The sequence below is a fragment of the Myzus persicae genome, unplaced genomic scaffold (assembly GCF_001856785.1).
Source record: "Myzus persicae strain clone G006 unplaced genomic scaffold, MPER_G0061.0, whole genome shotgun sequence".
In the NCBI taxonomy this organism is placed as follows: domain Eukaryota; kingdom Metazoa; phylum Arthropoda; class Insecta; order Hemiptera; family Aphididae; genus Myzus; species Myzus persicae.
The window spans coordinates 186,315-209,917 of record NW_019104289.1 but is presented as its reverse complement, the minus strand read 5'-3'; the positions used below and the strand labels follow the sequence as shown (position 1 = coordinate 209,917).

Sequence of the window (23,603 nt, the reverse complement as noted above, 5' to 3'; positions counted from 1 at the left end):
TAAGACAAGAATTGTTGACTTATAAACTAAACTTGGAAATGTATTAATATTATTACATTGTTTATGTTCTTTCCATCGTACCGGGAAAATGTTTTCTAAAATCAAAACCATGTAAACGAAAATATCACATTAAAATACCAAACACTCCCTCGCCGCACCATTCAGAATCGAAAAAAACACACTTTCGAAATAAAACCATAATAATTAATTTAACACGAGAGAATTTAATAAGACGTTTCATTTAAGTGATTTAATGGATTACACAATATAAATAATGTGATAATATAGTTATCAGCAATAAAATGTTTGTGGCTTTTTGTACATTTAACTAATTTGGTTATTAGTTAATGTCAAGTGTAAAGCGTATTACCTAGGTACTTTCAAATATAATATCAATATGTAAAACCATGTAAATATTGCAAAAAAAATATGTTACATTTTTGCATCATTACATTACATTATATTATACGGAAGATAATTAATAAAACTACATAGCTAATTCTGAGTCATTCGTATCATATAATATTAAATTATTGTGCGTTATTTTCAAATGCACTTTTACTGAACGCGAAATAAAAATACAGTTTGGTACGCATATCGTGTATCGTATTTAATGGTTAAACCGCGAATATTACATTTCGAACATACGCTTAATTTCAACCTAAACCACTGTGGTTTGAATACTTTCACAATAATATCCCAAACGGGTCAATATCAAATAGCGCCAAAAGCAGTTGCCGGTTATAAAAATAATAGAACGATAATACACTCGCGCTGTATAGTATTATTGATGGTCAACGGAGCAGGATTCAAGTTCATTGGCAAAACGCGTTTCGTTGTCGTTCGTTTTCCATTTTGAATACGATTCGAAAGTGATCGATTAACGATACACAGGACACGATCGTTTAAAACCTCGTATTCGTAAAACACTCCGCCGTACGCGCATTGCGGGCTTTAAAAAAACGTTTGTATCACTTTCCAGTCTCGATCGGTATGCAATAGATTTTATATGGTCGTAAGATGTTATTATTTTTACTATTTACAGCCATCACAAAATCTTATGCAATAAATAACTTTTTAATTTTGGACGAAACGAGGATAATCCGATAATCTGTGTATAATTTTAATCATTGTTATTATTACTGTTACTATTATTTTAATTGCAATCACACATCGAAATCACTGTGATTAGACGTCTAAAGAAAAATTGCCACTTTATGACATAGTTTTATACAGGCAATAATGGTAGAAAATAAAATGAAATAATAACATTTTTAAAGCAAAGCCTATATGATTTTAAATTGTATGAATCTATTTTGTTGAAGCTTATAAAATCATTATATTATTAAAAATATATAATATAAATTAAAATTCCCAGCAGCAAAATAAAAAAATTTAAGTTATGACGATTAATAATAAATTTTTTTTACTTCGCTGTTTACGGAAATAAAAATTAGATGATTTTAAACGAGCTATCCAATACCAAGATCGTTAGTCATTATTTATTAATAATTACTTTAAATTGTGTTTATTGTTGTCGACGAACACGATAAATTAGAATAAAATGCAACACATAAGAAGTAATAAAAACCTTAAGCCTGCATATTATGTTATTATTACTTAGTAGGCTAGTAGGTACTTGTTAAATATTTTATATTAGGTTAAATCGTTTTTATTGAAATTTCACATAAATCTACACTCATAAATATTTTTATCTACATCATTTGAACTTATTATAATTATTTTGACTCTCTATGTAACAAAACAATCAATTTTTTTCGTATAACAACCCATTATACATCAACCAACTATAATACTAGTTATCTGAATTATTTGATTACCTGTATTATTATTCGTAATCAAAAATCTATAGATCATGTTTTGATCTGAAATAGATATAAAAATCGTAGATCATCGATACATTATTATTATTATTATCATGCAGGTATATAATATTATAAAACCTAAATAATTCGTTACACTGTCAGCGATCGTGTTGGTACAACGCACAGTGTGTAGGTATACACGTTATATATTGTCAGATGTAAACATTACTGTGCGAAATCGACTTTTCACGGAGCAATTATTTAGTTGTTCACTCGATTTCCGGAGGTTTTAATTCGTTACAATCTCCGCAGAATTATAGGTACCGGGTTATAATATTATATACCAACCTACCTACTGTTAATTGTTCGTGTGTACGTATCAAGTGCCGTACATATAGACGTGCCTCGGGCTCATTATTATTATATTTTAATTTATGTTTTCGAAAATGTTATAATGATATTATATTATTATTGTGTCGGATGAACTCGGCCGTCGCAGAGATCACGTTATGGTGCGATTGTGCGATTCTGGCGTCAAATCCCAAACTGCATATCATACACGCAGTCCTGCAGGAAACTGGTTTGGCTACGAACAAATCTTTTGGGTCCAACGAAACATTCCAGAATCATCATCACAATATCGTGTCTTTTATAGGATCGAAAATCGTTATTTATCAGATCGTTTAGGGTCGTACGATACCGCTTGGTCCGCACGGTTGTTATAAAATATAAGCAATGACGCATTGGAACACGTCATGATTTTGGCGGCCCTAGGTCGATCGCAGTGAAGTACGATAAAAAAAAAAATTAAACAACCATGATCTTACTACCTGTACGTATACGCGTATTACACAGCAGTTCACTCTCAGATATGATGATATATATAGGAAAATAATATGAACTACTGTCGCTGTTTTACTGCAGCAATCGAACATTTCTTAAGCTTCGTACATTATTTATAATTGTAAATCATAACATATAATACATGGATCAGCGGTTCTCGACATTTTTATCACCGTGTATCACTTGAAATTTTAATGATCAATAGGTGGTGTACTACCTCCGTCCTAAAAGCTAAATAATTAGGAGGAGTTTAAAAACATTCGATTAGGATGATTAGGTTTAATTATAGGTTTAAATATTGTTCAAACTATTACATTTTTTTAAATATTAGTTTATGTAATTAAATATTTCTTTTGTATTTGTGATGATTTTTATAGGGTATGAATAAAAAAAGTATGTGAATTACACGAGTATAAAGAAAAAAATTTAATTTGTTATTACTTAATATTTTAATATCAGAACATCAATATCAGGCTGAATTGGACTTATTTTCAGCACTTAATAACTTTCAATTTTGATTAATGTTCTTTATCGTATATAAAATATATAATCGTACATCATATTATAATCATATATATTAGTTTATTTTAGTTTCCAATTCGAGAAAACATCTATTTAATTATGGATTATTAAAAAAAATCTTTTTTGGGAACACAATGCCTGTTAGGTACCTCTTAAAATGTCTTTGGTTTAGGAATATCTGAATTATTGATAGTGTAATAAATATAATAATCATCTTTAAGTTTTAAATTTCCTCTGCGAGAGCGGTATTAATTGTCCAGTATCTTGTTTAGAATCTTATAGATATTTACATTTTTTTTTCTGACTGACTGCATCGATGACCAAAAAAGCGCAATTATAAATATCGTATTCGATTAACACACGGCCACTGACGAACAGCACATCTCCCACAGTCTAAAGATACAACATAATAATTGCAATTCACATTTTACAGTAATAGGTAAGTAAAAAACGTTTCCTCGCGGACACTATAATAACGGTAGGCAGGATTCGTATATTATTTTAATTCTCGTCGATTCCATTTTCGGCGAGTATTGACGGTGGCGTGGGCTAAAGGAAACACCCAAGGTCATCGGTCCTAGTCCAGTGACCGCGAGCCTTTCATTATTTATCATTATCATATTGGATCATAATTTATATTATTATTATTATTATTATTATTATGTGGAACTGTCGTGATAATTAATTAGCGATTTGATAAAAGATTCGCGACGACGGATATTTATTATAATAATATTATATTATTACGATACCGACATTAATTATTATTTTCTCAGCTTTTGTGCTGCTCCGCGAGTTGATAGTAAATAATAAATATTATTATTATTATGATCGACGACACGTCTTAGTAGTTTTCACAAATTTCTCAGTAAGCGATCGCATTGTGCGCTGCACCGGGACCTCATATCGAGCGACCGACAGGTTTCTAAAATGACCGCAGGTGTATAAAATTGTATATGAACTGGTATCAATCAAAATGCAATACAACGAGGCTAAGAATTAATTTATACGGTGCCCGTTGAGGGGGAAGGAAGGTGCCCGGTCGGAATTTAAATAATTCAAGCTGCAGACGAGTTTGAGACGTTATTTTTCAGACACCGATCTCCGCGTCTAGTGAGAAAGAAAAACGCGTGTACAGTTTTGTATAATGTAGACGGCTATAATAATATTATAATATTATACATATACGAGTATACTATATGTTTCAGAAAGAAATAATAATATTATTTAAAACCACACCGCACCCCGCGCATGATTTCAACGTTCAATCCCTTTAGGTAACCACAATTTAATATCCGTAACATAGTTTGAAAACGATATGCAAACTATAAATTATCAGGCAAAGCGTTTTGCGAACAATTATTATTACTTTGAAATAAGGGATAAAAACTAGGTAAGTACATAGGTGTATTCTGAGCGTATTCCACTTTCACAAACACTGTCGCTGCGTTTCGTCTGGTCGGCCGGCGTGTAGTAAATTTTATAAAAAATCTCGTTTCGTGTTTTTATTACTATATATACCTATTCTCTCACTTAATAAAATATGTAATTCTTCAATGACATAAAAAAAAAACCAAACGAAAATAAGCAAAGTCATTATTTTTCATTGCTGTCTCGCAGTAGTGCGTAAATCTATATAATATTATTAATATTTCAAATCTTGAATCGTTATAACATTTATAGTACCTATATGATTCGACCATCAGAAATAATATTATGTTAAATTGTCAGCATGTCGCCTTTGTTACAAACGTTCCTGTGCAGTATAAAATATGATAAACCATCTGAGGCGTAGGAAGTTCAACGAGGCTGAAAAAAAACTATTGGACACGCATGTGCACGTATTTTGCAAATGAGATTACGTATTGTTAGCAAAACGACAATTGACGATTATATTTTTATGAGCAAACGATTGCCAGTTTTCAATTTTGTGTCTACTCGTATTTCCGCTAGTCTAATAAAAATGGGATTAGCTATATTATATTCATCGCTTAGATGGATATAGGTACAATTTTTTTTTTTACGAAGTTATTAAAATTGAATAAATTATTGATATTGTACTCATTGGAAAGAAACTTGTTGTAAAAACGAATGAAATTAATTATAATATATATTTTGGTGTATAGTTTATGTACACAAACGTCATGTTTAATTTTTTCCACCTTTTCAGATAATTTTTTGCATAATCTTTTTATACTCAAATGATATTTTGATAAATTATTCATAGCTAGCTTCATCAAAATATAAAATAATATAATTATTAAGAACTCCTAGATACATGTTAAAGTGCGCTTCATTTCACTTAATTTAAATTTTATTCAACTTCTTATACCTAGGTGTATTATACAATTATTATGAATGCATAATATTTATTTTATAAGTACCTAATACAGTATTATAGATCTATAGTTTGTGTATAATATTATCTATAGATAGCAAAATTAATAAGTGCTAAGAATACTTAACTTCCTATATTATATTTTATTTCAGTAATAATAGTTAATAATTTAAAAAAAGTTGTATTTATTGGTATGTCATATAGGTACCTACAACCTATATTAATTGTAAATCATTTCTCAACACTGTTTATTAGTTATTGCACTTAGAACTTTTCGAGGTCACATGTGATAATATATGACATTTTTACACAATTTTCATGTAATCATACATGTAGTCAGCAAAATAAGGGCGAAGTCTTAAATTTTGAATTTATTATAAACTGTCTTGGTAAATAATAAGGTTTAATCATTAATAATTTAAATTTATCAGTTAGGAAACAGCCAATATATTTATGATATGTTTTGATAGCACCTATAGGCTATAACTTAATTGTATACTTATTATAATGTTTAGGGGCGGAGCGATTTGGTATGTAGGGTAATGTTTAGGTGTTTAGGCTTACGTATACGGCAAACAAATTGAATATGCTAATATTAACTACATAGTCTACCATCCCTTAAACGCTGACTTATTTCTATTAGTAGGTGTTTAATTTTAATTGTATTATATTGTATATTCGTCGTTCTCAAATTCACTGCTATTAATATTATGTTTAATTTAACTGTCATTATATTTCCAATCATTTTGTCAGTACTCGAGCCTTTCAGGCGTTGACTATAATATTATATTGAATAAGATGAATAAATCAAGAATTAAAAACATTTTAAAAAATGTTATCAATTATCAGTAAAATCCGATCAAAACGTTGATTATGCCAACACGACGTATACACCCATTTTATAAACGATTATTATTTTAATTGCACTTGCTTACTTGGCGTACGCTTTTTCCAGCAGTCCCGGCCAAAACTGATCGGTATGTGTAGATTGCAAAAACGCCAGCCGGTTGTTAACGGTTGGAAGTCTGTCGTCGACCAACACTTCCATCCATTCGCCACACCACCACAGACGAAACCGGAAAACGCCGCTGTACTCCTTTTCGCTGGAAAGCGACTGGTCGGCTGGCACTACGCGATAAAACAAACCTTTACAAAGGTACAGCACGCCCAGACAAGATACGAGCCATTTATCACCTGCAAAACAAACATAACATAACGTCCGATTAGTAGTGATTAACCGTCTCATTTTTAAAACAGGTTATTATAAACAAATCTTCACATTATAATAATTATTTATAACCATATAGGTGAATTATTACGATACGATATAGTATATGCTTTTCATTTGTAAAAAGGTCCAACTATATATATTATTTTTTTAAAGTATTTTAAAGTATATATTATGTAATATTATGTTAATGAAACATCGAATGATTCGACAAAATAAAATTGCCAACAAGGGAAATATAGGAATAATTCGTTAGCGGTTATAGTATTATTATGTACATTGTACAAGAAAACATATTATTCCCAGATTCAAGTTTCAACTCTCTTTAAAAGGACTATAAATTGTGCTCGTATAATATAAATGTATAGTAAAAAATAATAATCTACTTACAACTGCATTGAAAAATCAGCTATTCGGTTTCCAAACCAAAAAAATAAGTTATAATCCTTCCAATTAAAGTATCTACCTACGCCATACTATGAGTTTAATTTTAAGGAATACACCGATTGTTGTTATTGCTATAACTGAATTTTATTGAACATTTTATATTTTTTAATCTGTGTAGTATTATTACATGTATAATGTTATTACTGGATCCGTTCCACGAGAGCTAACAAACAAAATATAATAAACCTATTACGTACGTATAATTTGATATTATATTATACTATTGAGTATTGACACATTTTTACAGACGATTCGAAACAGTTAAGTGTTTGTACTAGGTGCCTATATTTGTGTGGTCTTCTACTGGGAAGGTACGAAATAATTTAGTGTTTGTAAAAATAATCCAATTTAAACGGTATCCCGTTTTAAATCTAAAGAACAAGGTTTATATTTTACGCTGTTGCTTTATTCAATTGATATAACTATCGTATTATTCTTATTTTTGTTTTTTGTTTTTCCAAACACCATTGAAATCTCGGCGTTGCAATAGGTATATTATGGTACAAGCAAAAACGTTCGACTGATATTACAACATAAAGCGAGTGATCGTTCTCGTTGTTCATAATATTATGGTCTGAAGAGTTTGTTGGTTATGAAATTTCTCTTGTTTTATAATAATAGTACGTATGTTTGTACGTTGGAATAGCTTGCCTACTTAAAATATTATGATATTAAACGTTCGGTAGTTGCGTTGAATGTATCCAAAACACTTTTAGTGTAGCGAAAATAACGCGCTAACAGTAACCGAGTAACTGTTGGTACCTGCCCACTGTAACGGGGTTGGTGGTCGACCAACTGAAAGTATAGTGCGAGGTAAGTATGCACACGCGGAAAAATCTCTTGATGAATCTTTTGTCGATCTGAGAATATCACAACAATAATATAAGGTGCTGCAGGCTAATTTGTTCCAGTTTCGTGAACACATGGATATACATCTGGAGACACGGTGCACCGTGATACACTTGACATCTTTTGACTGACGTTTAAATTACCACATTTGTATTCTTAATATTTAGAAGAACAAAACGTTTGTCGTAGACGAATAAAAAAACGTTGACTACAATATACTACACACGTGCATCTGTCGGCCGGTTATAATTATTATTATTGACTTTGGTGATCGCTTTGATGAGCTGTTCGAATTTTCACTACAGTCGTAAAATTACGGGAAACATTGTTGGATCTTTTTCACTGACAGATTCTATACACAAACGTACTCGTTTAGATATGCTATGCTGACAATAGGTACCTACCGACTAAACCGCATCCACGTGCATAATAGGACGTATAATAATATACGAAATCCGACAGACCATGTTGAATTATTATAATCACGAAAACCAAAATATATTGTTTACTTTTATCATCCCACAAGGTCGTGTACACGGATCTTCGTCCCGCGGTGTAACGTTATATTTTCGTGGGTTTCAATCGGGTGTAAAATATTTTTATATAATATTATTTTTATGTCCTACAAACGCACGAAAATATACATTGTTCCCGCCAAATTCAGATACGCTTGATCAATATCCACGTCCACGTGTATAATAAATAATAATATAATTTCGTCCAGTTCCGTTGTGTTGAAATACCTACTCATCGGCTATACAGATAATTTGACATGTCAGAGGATCGGCACACTGACCGTGTTGACTGATGGTGAAAGAGGGTAGAGGGGGGCTATTATACTGCACCATTCGGTTTGGACATTATTCCGCACAATGGCGATCTATTCTAATTAAATGATAAACTAGGCATGTACTACAATTTTCCCACCTGAAAATAATGTCGAAATAACGCTATCAATTTAAACTATTAAACCGTGGTTTAAATTAACATAGTACAAACAGTTAATATTGAAATGATAGTTAATTATCACATGTGTGATTATGGATAGTGATATTTAAAGATAATATTATAATATTATAATAAAATAATGTAGATTTAAAGCATTAAGTCCAGGAGACTGTATTATTATGTAAAAACGCATATCACAAAAATATTCTCTTTATGTGGGCTCCAAAAGAATATAATATCCAGTAAGTGATTTAATCCATAATATTTAGTTGATAGTATACATTGTACATATATAACCTTCCCATATAAAGGACCTAACAAATCCAGTTTCCACATAATATGCCTTCTATAAAACGTCACTACATAAATATGTTTAAAATTGAAATGATATATATATACTGATTGAAGTTTATTAATAAAACTGTGAAGTAAAAGTACATTAAGATAAAGTTATTACTTTTTATTGATGTTTAACTGTTTGAACATTTAAATATGAAATATTATTTAAATAAAATACCTTATACGTTTTTTGTATTATATTACATACCCACTGTGGCACTGCAGTACATATAAAATCATTGCAGCAAAGATGTATAAATAAAAATGGATAGTGACTTCAATAACGCGTGTTTAATATCTTGTCTTTGATCAATTTTTAAAACTACTGCTATTACATTTAAGACCAAACTTGGTATTATAAATCAACACAAAAAGCCTTGATATTTATACATCCTGTTCGAATTTTTTTTTATGAAATTTTGATGATTTAATCAGAAAACTGTTAGTAGTAATTGAAATCCAAATTTTAATTAAATTTTTACAAAATATTTTTATAAATTCAACAAGACCACACAATACGCAAATGGGTATGTACTTATTATTTTCCTTTCTTTTTACAAACATAATAATAAAACGGAATTATCGCCAGCTACTACCTACACAAGGCTGTGACCGTCACGACGTTCTTTAAATCCTATACATTTAGTATTTACCTGTAGATGTGTTTTATAGAAAATTGATAAAACCAGTCCGTACATGGCAAAAGTTTGGTTCGCATAAAAAAAAAATATATTTATTTAGGTATGATCGATAAATGACAATGTTAATAAGTTAACATTATAATATAAACTATTTAACATTTGACACTGCAGTTTAGTAAAGGTAATCTCAATTGATAAGTTTCATCAATGCTATTTAACGTGACACACAACGATAATGACATGTTTACATATTATGTATATGATAATATACTGATGAAAAAATCAAAATATTTTGAAATAAGTTTCATAAATCATACTTAATGTATAATAAATTTTCATTTATTGTGTATAGTATCACATGAGTTTAAAACATAGTTGTAAGGTTTTCAAAGTGTATAATGCCACACGCTCGTTGCTCACTGCTATTATTAAAAGAAAAATAATAATTTGGTTTTTAAAACGTATTCTTCTCTATCTATTTATTGTTAAGAAATTAAACAAACGAAATATTATCTTGTTTCATAAAATTGTATAACATAAACTTTTAACAAATTATTATTTAGCTAAGAATTTAAATTATTTTTCAGTTTCTCAAAATGTTAAACAAGATTTTACAGAAAATGTATTTTTAATTAATTTTAATTTTATTCAATATTCAAAAAAGCTGTAATTTTATTAGTGTTTCCTAATTTAGCAACTAGAGCGTAAATCATTTTGTACATATTTTTCTATAATAAGTTGAGTGTTTCATTATAATATTATTTATGGAATATTTATATAAATACAAACTTCCAAGACTCCAAGTACATTATAAAACAAACTGTACCTAGGGACTAAATTATTTTACCATAAAAATTATCATAAAATTAAAGCATACACACATGGCCAGTGGAGCCCATTATTTTCTTAAGTAATAAATAAAAGTAAAAAAAAAATAAAAATATTTTGAGTTACGTATATCATATATTTCAAACTAGGTTGGTATTTAATTTTGTTCAATAATAATAAATATATATTCTCGAGTAAATAATTATGTAAGTACCTAATAATTTCTTTAAAAAGTATTTATTATCTATCACCTATTAGACTTCACAAATTTTAACTTATGCTTAAAAGAAAATTAATTGCGTCTTATGTACAATATAATATAGACTATTCTGTATAGCAAAAAAAAAACTGTTTATAAAATACTGTTATAATATTGAGTTGAGTTTAGTGAACTAATAAATGTCGGAAGTAAAAATTATGTGTAAACACTTGATTTTAGTTTTTATTTGGTACCCATAAAATTATATAATGTAATTTAAATGGTTTAATTTGTAGTGCGAAATCGACATAGTTTTGAGTACTTGCCAAAATAATTTAAATTAAGGCTAGCAAAACTGTCTTTCGAAGTGACGATTGAAAATGGTACCATAGTAAGTTTTTTTTACATGAATGATAATGATTAACTGATTAATGTTGTTATTTAAAATAGGCAAGTAAATAAAGAAAAGCGTTTGCCAGAATATGGTATGTATATTGGAAAACATAAATGTATCGACAATTTTCACGCACACTAAGTATCAGAAATTAGCCATGGGCACTCTCTCTGATTTTATTTTGCCCTTCTATAACAGACACAGAAACAAATCATAGAAGTGAAAGTCAAAAAGCATGAGTTTTCAAAAATATGGTACCTAGCTAATAACTGTATAGAGTTGCACAAAAAAACAAAGTAGAGAATTTGAGTGAAAAAAGTAGTAATTATAACGAATAAACACTTTATTTCCAATCCAATTCTTAACAAATACGAAGTGATAATAAAAATATTTATAACACATCATGAATTGAGAAATGACACTTACCCATTTTTCCTGGACTGATATCAAATTGAGACGTAGAATCACTGACGAAAACCGGTCTATTACAAATTTCCTAAAACAAAAAGGTATAATATTATAATTAATTTATTGGATATCTATTTAATTGTTGGTCTGGTCTAAGGGATTTGTTGACTTACAAAATTAATTTGAAGTTGTATTAAATTTTATTTAATATAAATTTTATTAAATTAAATGTTACAATAATATTCTAAGTAAAGTGTATATAATATCTTATTTAGGTAAGTTGATATTAATAAATAAATAATATTATAACAAATAAAAATGTTATCTATTGAGAACGTTAAAGTAGGAGATGTTATCATATTGTACAATATTTATAGGTTCTTAAAATAATTAAAATGCGGTCCAACTAATGTATAAAAACCTATTTGTATGAATATTAACAAAACCTATATTATCTATTTCATGTATTTCTAAAATTTGTTTTAGTCATTCCAAAGCATTCCTGATTTTAAAATCATATTCAAACGACAAAAATCGAATACTTTCTTGGGCTATCTGTAAGCCTAATATTGAAATGTATGAATTAGACAAATCAAAACTCAAAATGTACTCTATTTAACGATTTTAATGTTAACGAAATGCGAAAGGTGAAATTTAATTGAATCATGTCCAATAAAATAATGCAGCCAGTAAGTTTAATTCACTATATAAAACACAGAAAATAAAAAAACTTTAAACGCGCGTATGTCCAATGTAAATTTCAATATTTAAAAATCTTTAAAAACAGTGTACCTATTTGTTTCAATTAATTTAAATAAAATATTCTAAAAAAACTTAGGTAGGTATAATTTGTGTATAAATCGTTCCTATTATTCGTAACCATATTTTTATATTATACCTAATAGTCTTATTATGTATTGGTGATTATAATAAAACGCACCCAAAATGTTTTTTAATTTTAAGATAATGTTTAAATTTTATATTTTGAATGGTTAGTATTTTTAAAATTTATAATATTATGAAATTTTAGTTACATTATTGTTTAGTTTATAATATTTATTTTTTTTTAAATATTTAAATATGCTTCAAAAAGTAATTTTTAACACTCCGATATCCATAATGTAGTGTATCTCCCTAGTTCATCAAAATCCGACCGGTTCTCCAGTTCATTGAAATCGTTTCTAATAATTCAAAATGGACAGTCGGATAGCGATTCAGATGCAGTTTCGTATTGTCTGATCCTCGCACGCAACGCTACATAAATGTATATCTATTATGTACGTATATTATATATCGTAAAATATGTAGGTACGCTGTACAGTGTATACACATGAATGGAATTTGGAAAACAGTAAGAAATAATAATAATACGTAAAAATATAATATATGTATGCTACACCGTTCAATAGAGGTTTTCGGCCGAGGGATATCATCTCCCGTTTAAAACATTCACAGCCGGTCGGTTTCACTGGGCGCAACTTACACACACTCACACACTCATATAACCTACTTACAATGGTCAGTGGTTCTTCATCGTACGCGTATATACCAAGCAATATAGAAACACGTATTTATGTATTAAACCTACATATATATATATATACCGTACACGCACATATTATTATCATAGTAATAATATATACGATACATTAATATTCTTTATTCCTGCGAATCGTTGTAAAATGTTTTTATTTTTCAATTTATAAACGTTCATCGGTTATCAATGATCAATGACGAGCAAAACGAATGAAATTAGACATTCAGACATCGTGATACGGTGAAAAATGTGGTCGTCGGGCCGACGTTTTGGTCGTTATATTACATATTATTGTGTGCTGAGAACAAACTCTGCAGAGACGTCGCGTTTACTGCAGACTCGGCGGTCCGAAACTCGAAAATAATTACGCTCAATGATACAATGCACATACGTATAGTTAGTAGAAAAAAAAAGGTAATAATTGGCCATTCGTATATTTATTTGTTTCAGTTACATTTCTTCACTGTGCGACGATACATAGTTAAGGAGCCGGAACATGACGAAACATTAATGCAAAAATAATTTGCCAGCCTATGCGTGGGATTTTAATATTTTGTGTAATTTTCCAAGCATTGTTAAATATCGGTACATTATCACAGGATTAAATGGTGATCATAATTGGGGGGTTCTTTTTATTCACGTCAGAAAAGACAATTACTGTTAAATGTTAATGTTTTATTTATAACTATATTTTTTAGCAGAAAGACCATAACATTTAAATGAGTGTTTTAGTTGAATTATTCGAGTGAAAAATAACATCTATTACACAGTGTTATAAGAATGGCGTCAAATAAATTTAGCTGGCACAGTTGGGTCACTTTTTACAAACCGTCGTAGATTAATAATGTACCATTTCAATTACAACGAATCTCAGCGTTGTTGTTATTGTTATTGATTTTTAATGACTAAATAAAAAAAAAAAGTTACTGTCTCAACTCATGTGGAGAACGTATAGCTGATTTTGAGTTTATTATACGCAAATATGTTTAAATCTCGAACGTCGCCATCAGAGTCGAACTGATGTGCGTGCGGAATTTGATTAATATATGATTAATATAACAAGCCACTCGACAGTCTTTAACTCGTTGGAACATATTTAGTTTGGTTAATTGCTTATGGTTTCAGGGGAGGAGGAGGAGGAGGAGGAGGTTATTAGTCGCATTGTATAAACGGACTGTGGTGTCGATGAAAATATATTAGTCATACGTTAGAGAATGCGGCGGCGGCGGCAGCGGCACAAGTTGCATGTATAAATAATATTATATTATGCTCATACGCGGTTACAGGGGCTATTATATTGAGCATGTACCACGGTCGATGTATACCGTATTATAATGACTCCAACACGTAGGATATAGGCACAGCCAATACCTAGTAATAGTAATTAACATTGAATACAAGTACGCGGTATTGGCAAAACAATAAATACGATTTCAATATCGCCATGCGAACAATGGTATTACACATTATTATAGTCACGACGAGAGAGCATAATAATAATAACAATATTGAAGACCTCTCGCAGTGAGCGACAATAATGTTCGCGACTCGTTGGGTGCAAACTTTGCGGGAGTGGCCTTATATCGACAAGTCCGACAATCGTACACGCAAAACCCATCCCTGCCGATGACATATCCGACGACGTGAGATGCGTAGGGCACGTTACCTATTATATTATAATATATTTTATTATAACAGTACCTACCTACGTTACATAACACGCGTGTGTGCACGCAGTAAAAATTAATATTATGCGAAATTAATTCATTCGTCCCACCTGTTTGATAATAATCGTCCGACTATTCAACAACAGCTGGTGCATCACTATTGACCCGTAAAATTGCAATAATTCTCGAATCCAATTCGAATACATGATCTTTGGGCGAGCTATGGTGTCATATTGTTTTATTAAAACAATATAATAACAATGATTGCCTGTCCTTAAGAAAACGATTGTACGCAGTCGATGGTAGGTAAAGAAAACGTGATCAAAATTATTACAGAAAAAAAATGATATAATATACACTGTTTGAATATTGCAGCTATCGTTACTCAATTTTTCATCGGTTGAATTTATCTGTCAATTCTGAATAATCTATAGGTGTTTCCAGCGTGACAGTGTAATTAGTAATTACTAATAAGGTACCTATGAAAATTGTATTTTAAACACTGATTATTGGTATAATTAAGGTGATTTGATTTATGTTATTTCTTTGATAGTAATTTCGTAAATAGCAATGACGAATTTCGATTGGTTTAAAACTATCATTTGGATCAAGTAAACATTAAAAAACGAACAATCCTTTAGAATGGTGGACGATTGGATGAACATTTTGAAGAAAAAAAGGTTACTAAAAAGTAAAGCGTAACTATATGTATAGTCATAGTTTAAAAAATGATATAAGATAATAAAATATATTATTATATTATATGCATTGAAATGGAAATTTTATTTTTGTGTACGAAAAGTATTTCGTTATATTATCTCAAATGCGTTAGTCAAAATAGTATTGTTCGATAAGAGTTTTAAATACATTTTCAGAGTGCCTATTCATTACATCAAAACTGCGGGGTATACCATTTAGCGTGTATACACACTATATATAGGTAAACGTACCACGCTATAAGTTGTAACTACAACTACACAGATTCACGTCATTCACTCGGCTTATATATACACTGTTGTAGTCTGTTAAATAACACAGGCGTCCATTATAATACCTTATTTATCGGATTTAAAGTAATTTTATTTTTTAAAGGTCGTTGCATCGTCGTCTCGTGCCTACTACTTTAATAAGTACCGTGTGGGTGCTCGATCATCCTACTAGTCATATATATTTATATGATCGCCCACCATCACCTGTCTACCTTATCGATTAATACGACTTAGTTAAAAACTTATCTTACACCGAAGCTTTGTAATATCATTAAAATGTTACTGACCTTGGGTCTTTTCCACACGAATTGGAATGGTGGCTTTTGGTGGTAAAACACTGACGACTGGGTGGCCGGGAAATCAGGATCCTCCCATAATTCCCCGCGTTTTTGACACATTCTGTGGATCCTGTCGTAATCACCCATCACGAAGAGTTCTGTAGAACAAAAGCATAATTGTATGTGATCATCATAACAGTATTTAGGTATGAGGTTAAAATATAAAAATTATACTCCAACAGTCTCTATGCATTATGCACGCACGCACAAGTGAGTCCACGAACTAACTTATTTATTATTTAAATTTATATAAGCTATTAACATAGGTATTCTAAAATTATTAATATACAAATTAACCTACAGTATTGAATTTCATAGTAATATTATATAGCTAGTAAGAACTAAACAGCTAACAAAATTATTAATTCAAGTTAATGTAGCAAAAAAGAAAACATTTTAGTCAATATAGATAAAATATAAGCCCTGAAAATTTCAACAATAATGAAATATACTGAGACATAATTATTTAAGATTAACTAAATACAATAGGTTTAATTTTATTAATTTTATTTCAACATAAAATACTAATGTAGACAACTTAATTTTGATATTGCCATCGAAATAAAACTTACGATAATTGTTGTTTATCATAAATAATTAAACAGGTAAAAATCGTTTTATGATGCTATTTTGCATTCAGTAATAACACGCGATTGTAATTAAAATAAATATAATTAGCTAGAGGGTCAAACCCTCCGACGTCTATGTTGATCGATGTATTTTTTTTGCATAAAAAATTAGGTTACGTGCAGGATTTCCGGATTCAAGGCCCGTAACATATTATATTCAGGTGAGTATCAGGAATGCGGTTCATTCGACTGTCCCAATATACCTATTCGATCCCCAGCCAGCCCCCCGGAAGGCATCTTAAGTAAAAGTCAATTTTTGCAGGGAAAGTAGTTAATTGATCGGCTTCATTTTTCTCCGCCGACTGCTTTATAATAACGCATATATGGTCTGTCATTTTTTTATTTCGGTTTCACGTGCAGCCTGTACGTTGTTCTATAGTTTGACATCATCGACCGGAGTCTAAGGTCAACGTATCGTCCTCCTCCCACGACCCGAGCGACCATAAACATGGTCATCATTTACAGTAATTATTTTCCTCTTTGGTATTAGATTTTTTTTCTGCTAACAATCGTTTGGCACCAAAAATAAAATTATAATACGAATAGAAAAATATGAAATTATCTGTGCGTGTCCCGTTATAATTTACCCCGTATAATATGATATATGGAATATAATATTCGATATTGATATCGAATTAATTTTTCTATTCAAACGTTGTATGTTTTTTAAATAGGTCATCAAATGTATAAATAATTACGTAATCTATCCATAAGCACAAGTGTACAACTAAAGGTGGTAGCTTTATTGACTTAGTTTAGTAGAGTATGTCCGAGTACCCGAAACAATTTTTATAGCCCCCACAAAAATGTCAGGTTTTTATGAAAAAAATAAAGCTCTAGTCATGATCTATATGAATATTACATTTGATACACGAAGTCATTTAGTCTACGTCAACGACCTCTATAATTTCTTTAGTCTGAATTAAAAATCTTTAAGCTATAAAATATTTTATTTTTTAATTAAATGTAAAAATATTATTCTGGTAAAATGATTAACACACGATAATACACGGACTGCATGGCAATTGAAGCAAAAATTACGATATCCTAAAAACAAGTTTAAATGCACTTATGTAGTTATGTGAGTTGCACAAAGAACGAAAGATGTACATAAATGATACGACAATTTAGATGGATGTCATGTTGTTGTGACATTGCAAATAAATCATTTCGTGCAGAATTTAGAGCAGATGATATTAAGCATCTTCGTCTTGTAAATCGTGTCTTCAAAAATCTGATAAGTATGTTTATAGCACATTATATTTTGTTATTTGTTTTTTTAAGAGAAATTTCATTGCTACCTATTCTATATGAGCACAACCTATGACATTTCTATTTCTATAACATCATATCCATCCTATACTTATAAACGCTTAATTTTGAATTTTTTTTACTAACGAACTGCAAGAAGTTCATTTAGGCGTGTCACTAACACATTATACGCTAGTAGATTTTTAATATTTTTACAATGATTGTTGTATAGATAACAGTAAAAAAATAGTACCATCACAGTCTCTCACACTACCCATATCGTATAAAACATATCTACGCCATGTGAGTTTATAAAGAATTTCACGGTTTATAATGATGATGGTAATATAATACAAACTATACCAGAAATACACAAAGGTTCAATGTCCCATACTCAACAGCATTATATTTTGGATAGGTGTTAGCATGATGTCACCTGTTAACAGTCATTTCACGTTTGTGCGCGTCCGTGGAACACTGCGAATATAATGTGTACCTACACTAATGTTGGGGCCAAATACGTGAGGTGAATACATCAATAGTCGGAATTCTTAATCTCGACTGTGGTATTTTGGTCAAATATTACAATGGATGCATTAGGTATTTGTTAACGAAGCTTAAAAGCAATTTAGTGTTAAAAATTTAAATCGTTTGCTGTTCACATTGCCAATTTTCAGAACTCTTAATGAATCGATTTGATAAAAAAAAACCATATTGAAGTTTAAAATCAAAAAAAAAAGACGAAATATCGAAGGGCCCACTGATAACAAACTCGTCTGTAGTATTATTAGAGCGAAAATATGTTTTCTTAAGAGGACGCTACACCCGCATGTGTTATCTCCGTCTTACAAACGTAGAACATAGCAAAAACATATTTTGCGCGGGAAAGAACCGAGAAAGCTACAGTCATAATTAAGAAACGAAATTTTCACCACATAAAAAGGAGAACGTTGGCTGTGCAATATCGTTTTTATATTTTCGATATCGGAAGTACAAAAAAAGTTATTCAAGTTTGAAAAATACAAAAACAAATGTATTTTGAAACAATAATAACTTTTTTCATATAAGTGATATCGAAAAAATAAAAACGATATTGCACAGCCAAAGTTCTCCTTTTTATGTGGTGAAAATGTTGTTTCTTAATTATGACTGTAGCTTTCTCGGTTCTTTCCCGTGCAAAACATTGTTTTGCTATGTTCAACATTTGTAAGACGGAGACTGCACATGCGGGTGTAGCGTCCTCTTAAGTAAATTGTATAATACACAAGTTGTATACAAATTTGTTAATTTTGGCTAATTGGTCCGAGGAAATGTATTTTACAAAACAACGTATAACAACCTAAGATTATTTATATTAACTGTGAAAATTTAAAATTTCTGATTATCAGATTGATTTTTATGACTTTAAAAATATTTTTCGGGTATTTATGGCAGGTAATAATAACTAATTCATTAAATGTTGTAACTATTATCTAAATGTAAATAAATATTTTAGTTATCTATAGCTGCGATTTCGTTAAATTCTTATTACATTCATATTTTATAAACACTTAATCGATAAATCGGACAAAGTACCTAATAATTATCACGTCTTTACTATAGGTACGTTATTTTGCAATGTAATTGTAAATATAGGTATTAACATAGTTTTAGTATTATTATAATACTAGTAATATTACACTGAACTATAAATGCTTATATTTGTATTTTCGCAATACCAATTTTCTTTCAATCATTTCGAAAAAGTATATTTAAAACTTTTGCAATCTTACAACAAGCCATAGAATTAAAAAAATAAGTTTAGTTTAATTGGAGTAGATCACTTTGGAGAGATATTGGAATGACCTGGAAACGCAATAGAACAATTGCCAAAAATAAAATTGTGTCAATAAAACCGACAACCATCATGATGTTTATTCATATTTTTCTTAATTATAAAATATTATAATAATAACCACTGATTTGAAGTCGAATTCGTACATTTTAAAGTTATTATGAAAGACTATTTTTAGACATAATAATATATAGATTATAAATCTAGTAGTTTTCTATTATACAAACAATTCATAAAAAATTAAGCACAATCTTAGATAGACCATAATATTTTAACAAAAGCTAATCCTCAAAAAAATTATTTATAGAACTATACCTAGTAGAAGGAAATATGATTACGTATTGCTGTGTTAGTTCCAAATTACAATAAGGATTTAAAAAAGAGTGGTTTTAAAATAATATATATCTTTTTTTCTTAAAAGATAAATTTCTAATTAGAATCTTATAGTTAATAACTGCATTGCAACTCAACCACGAACTAAGTTAGAGGTAAATAGAGTAATAGTACCTACTATGAGCATGTGCAAATATACTTAGTAATTAGTGGATACCTATATATAGTGAAGTAAATAGTACTAGATTTCGGGATACTTAACCTATCATATTATGTTTCTGTGACTCCTATAACTCATTCTAAATATATGTATATAGTATAGTATTAATCTTATCTTATACATATAATAAAAATATAAGTGTCTAACTAGAGTAATTTAAATTGAAACATATAGGTAATGCGCAATTTTTCTATTTGTTTAAAAATGACGGAACAGACAGATTTATACTTTGATACGTTTGTTAAAATAAAAAAGAATTTGTGATCTAACAGTTTTCTTCTTTTAACTATTTAATATGCTAGTAATATAAATTTGAAAATGATATTAAACAATTACATTTTTTTGTTCCAATGAGATGGTTTTTTTTTTGTAATAACGGATAATTATTTTGAATTATTACTATACTTATGAGAATCAATTCAGAGTTTTGGGTACGGTTAAGAATCGTTCATCTTCAAAAGTATAAGAAAATCTATTTCAACAAACATTTTACATTATTTGTAGGTATTTTTAATATTGTTTATATTTTCAGAAACAATGAATAGGTACATTTTTCTTTCGTTTTATAAAAAAAAATAAGGTCAGCGGAGCAATAAATTTAAAAAAAATGATTCTATCAGTCATGAAAAATGTGGGGGGCTACACAAAACCACGATAGTACACACGAAAGTGTACTATACGGATGGATGGCACTCTGTACCTAACCTGGTAAAGATTAAAACTATTAAATAGATCGCAATGTTGCGTCCCACAATACTATTAGTCCCGTGAATGTCTGTTCTAGCCTGCTTTATTATTATTTTTTATGAGCCTCATGTATAATTATACGAGTAAATATCGCATAGCCACGAACGTAAACCATACACTTGAACCGAATTCCAAAATAGTTCACATCATATTTCTATAATATTAATAATATTTAATGTGCATCACATCTCATTTTAGACCTGAACATAAATATTCTGGGAAAATTGTGTGTATTTTATCTTGGGAAATTTACAACATTCCCGCTGCACATAATACTGTGATGCTGTGTACAGTTTATATCGATTAATAACAATGTGATTGAATCAATTGTACATAGAAACTCACGTTTTCAATTTCCAGAACTGTATTGCAATACACTACACCGAATTCGAATAGCATTCGCCAACTTTGAAATAAACTTATCACGAGATTATAACTATTATTTGATACTAGACTTAAAAAAAACAACACGACTAGAGCAGATTACCGACACACAACCGCACCGCAGGATGAACACCTGTTAACTGACTCTGCGCGGAGGACTGCGCGCACTTGTACAAGAGAGACCTGTTGTGCTACCGCGCTGCATACCGAGAGTAGCTCAAGTGATGTCGACGAACCACGAAATAATCAAAATGCAACTATTGAGCCCGGTTTCAACGACACGAGCAACTTTACGTACAACCAAACTATTTTTTGAATAATTTATAAACTCCGGGCACTTCCAGTACCTATGTAACAATATTACTTATACTAGATTTTTGAAAGGGTGGTATTATTGTATTAAATGCCAAAAAAAGAAATAAACTATAATATTATTATATACAATGAGAGTTAAAATGTTTAAAAGGTACCATTGCATGTAAATGTTTATTATAATTATAACGATGCATTGATGCATAAAATATTCATTGCGATTACTTAAAATAAAATTGCCGTCGATAATCATTTTGCAATAGCATTTATTTCCGAAATAAATTAAAGGCTTAAGTTATGACAAATGACGTCTAGAAAAACGAAAAACCCATTGATTGATATATCATAAAATATCGATCGGCAATTAAAGGTACACCCAATAAATTATATATTATAATGTATATATTGATATGTAAATTATAAATTATAAATAATAAGATCGCAAAAATGTGGTAACCTATGAAGTTGCTCTGTTGTACAAACTGATTGATTCACAAATTATTTTCATTTCAATATTTTCCTATAGGTACCTCTAAATGAATTTATTCAAACTTTTGGAAAACAAATTATCCTCTAAATTCAAGCACAACCGGAACAGTTGAAAAAAGAGGTTCTCATTTGAAAAATATAAGTTTATATTGCCACACAACATTTCTTACGTAGGTAGTATCAAAAATCTCAAGAATTTTAAAATATAGTCTTTAATTATATTTCAAAATTTCAAAAAATCAGATTTTGAATAACTTCATAATTTATTATGACAGTAAGGAAAAAAGGAGTGAACGTGCATGGTAAATCACTCCGTGTAGTAGGTGTCGACTGTAATTATTCGTCATTGAGTATGTCACTAATATGGAAGTGTTAAAAATTAAAATTGAATTCAATTTGAAGTGTTGAACTAATTTTTGCCAAAAACTAATCGCATAATATATTATACAATAATTATAATAATACCTATTGGCTATTATTTCATGTAACGTTACTTAAACTTACCTATATTCTATAAATAACTTACAATTAATCTTAACTTCGTGAAAATTGCGTTGAACTAAATTTTGAACATCAAACACTCGTAAAAAATTAATGTTACTAAATGCTGATTTTTTCTTTAATTCTATTAAGAACAATTTATACTTTATACAGAATTTTGTATTTAATTTTCAAGTCTAGAGTATCAAAATTAAAAATTAAATTTCTTGGGATTTTGAAGACTGTCATAATTTTTTTCTATAAAAACGTATAGACACAATAGATCTTATACTACTGTTCAAGAGCTATGTATAAGATGATAATATAAAATAATACAGATAATCTATGAAAAAACATCTCGCAGTGATGAAGGCTGTTTTGGACTACAGGAATGCATATTTAAAATTACTGTAAGGTTTAGCTGTAGACCGCGGAACACTTATCGTTCGCACATTAATATATATTTTACTATTGGACAAATTTTAGTAACAATTATTGTGAAAAATATAAATTACAAGTTGCGTTTACAACTTTAATGTATCAAGTTCCATATAATATGTAATATAATATTATGTATAGGTAT

At 29.6% G+C, this 23,603-nt stretch overlaps 1 protein-coding gene across 2 annotated transcripts in view; it reads right to left on the bottom strand.

Annotated features, from left to right (window-relative positions):
• LOC111040904 (calpain-C) overlaps window positions 1-21,897 on the bottom strand; it is a 28,966-nt gene extending 7,069 nt beyond the window's left edge. For both annotated transcript variants that reach the window (XR_002605261.1, XM_022324969.1), the window contains exons 1-4: window positions 21,701-21,897; window positions 16,291-16,439; window positions 11,829-11,898; window positions 6,465-6,723 (exon numbers count right to left, since the gene is read on the bottom strand). Coding sequence is in view for 1 of the 2 variants with exons in the window: in XM_022324969.1 (XP_022180661.1) it covers window positions 6,465-6,723; window positions 11,829-11,898; window positions 16,291-16,428 (467 nt within the window). In the remaining variant the exon portion in view is untranslated. The remainder of the gene's footprint in view (window positions 1-6,464; window positions 6,724-11,828; window positions 11,899-16,290; window positions 16,440-21,700) is intronic.
• Between the last annotated feature and the right edge of the window lie 1,706 nt (window positions 21,898-23,603).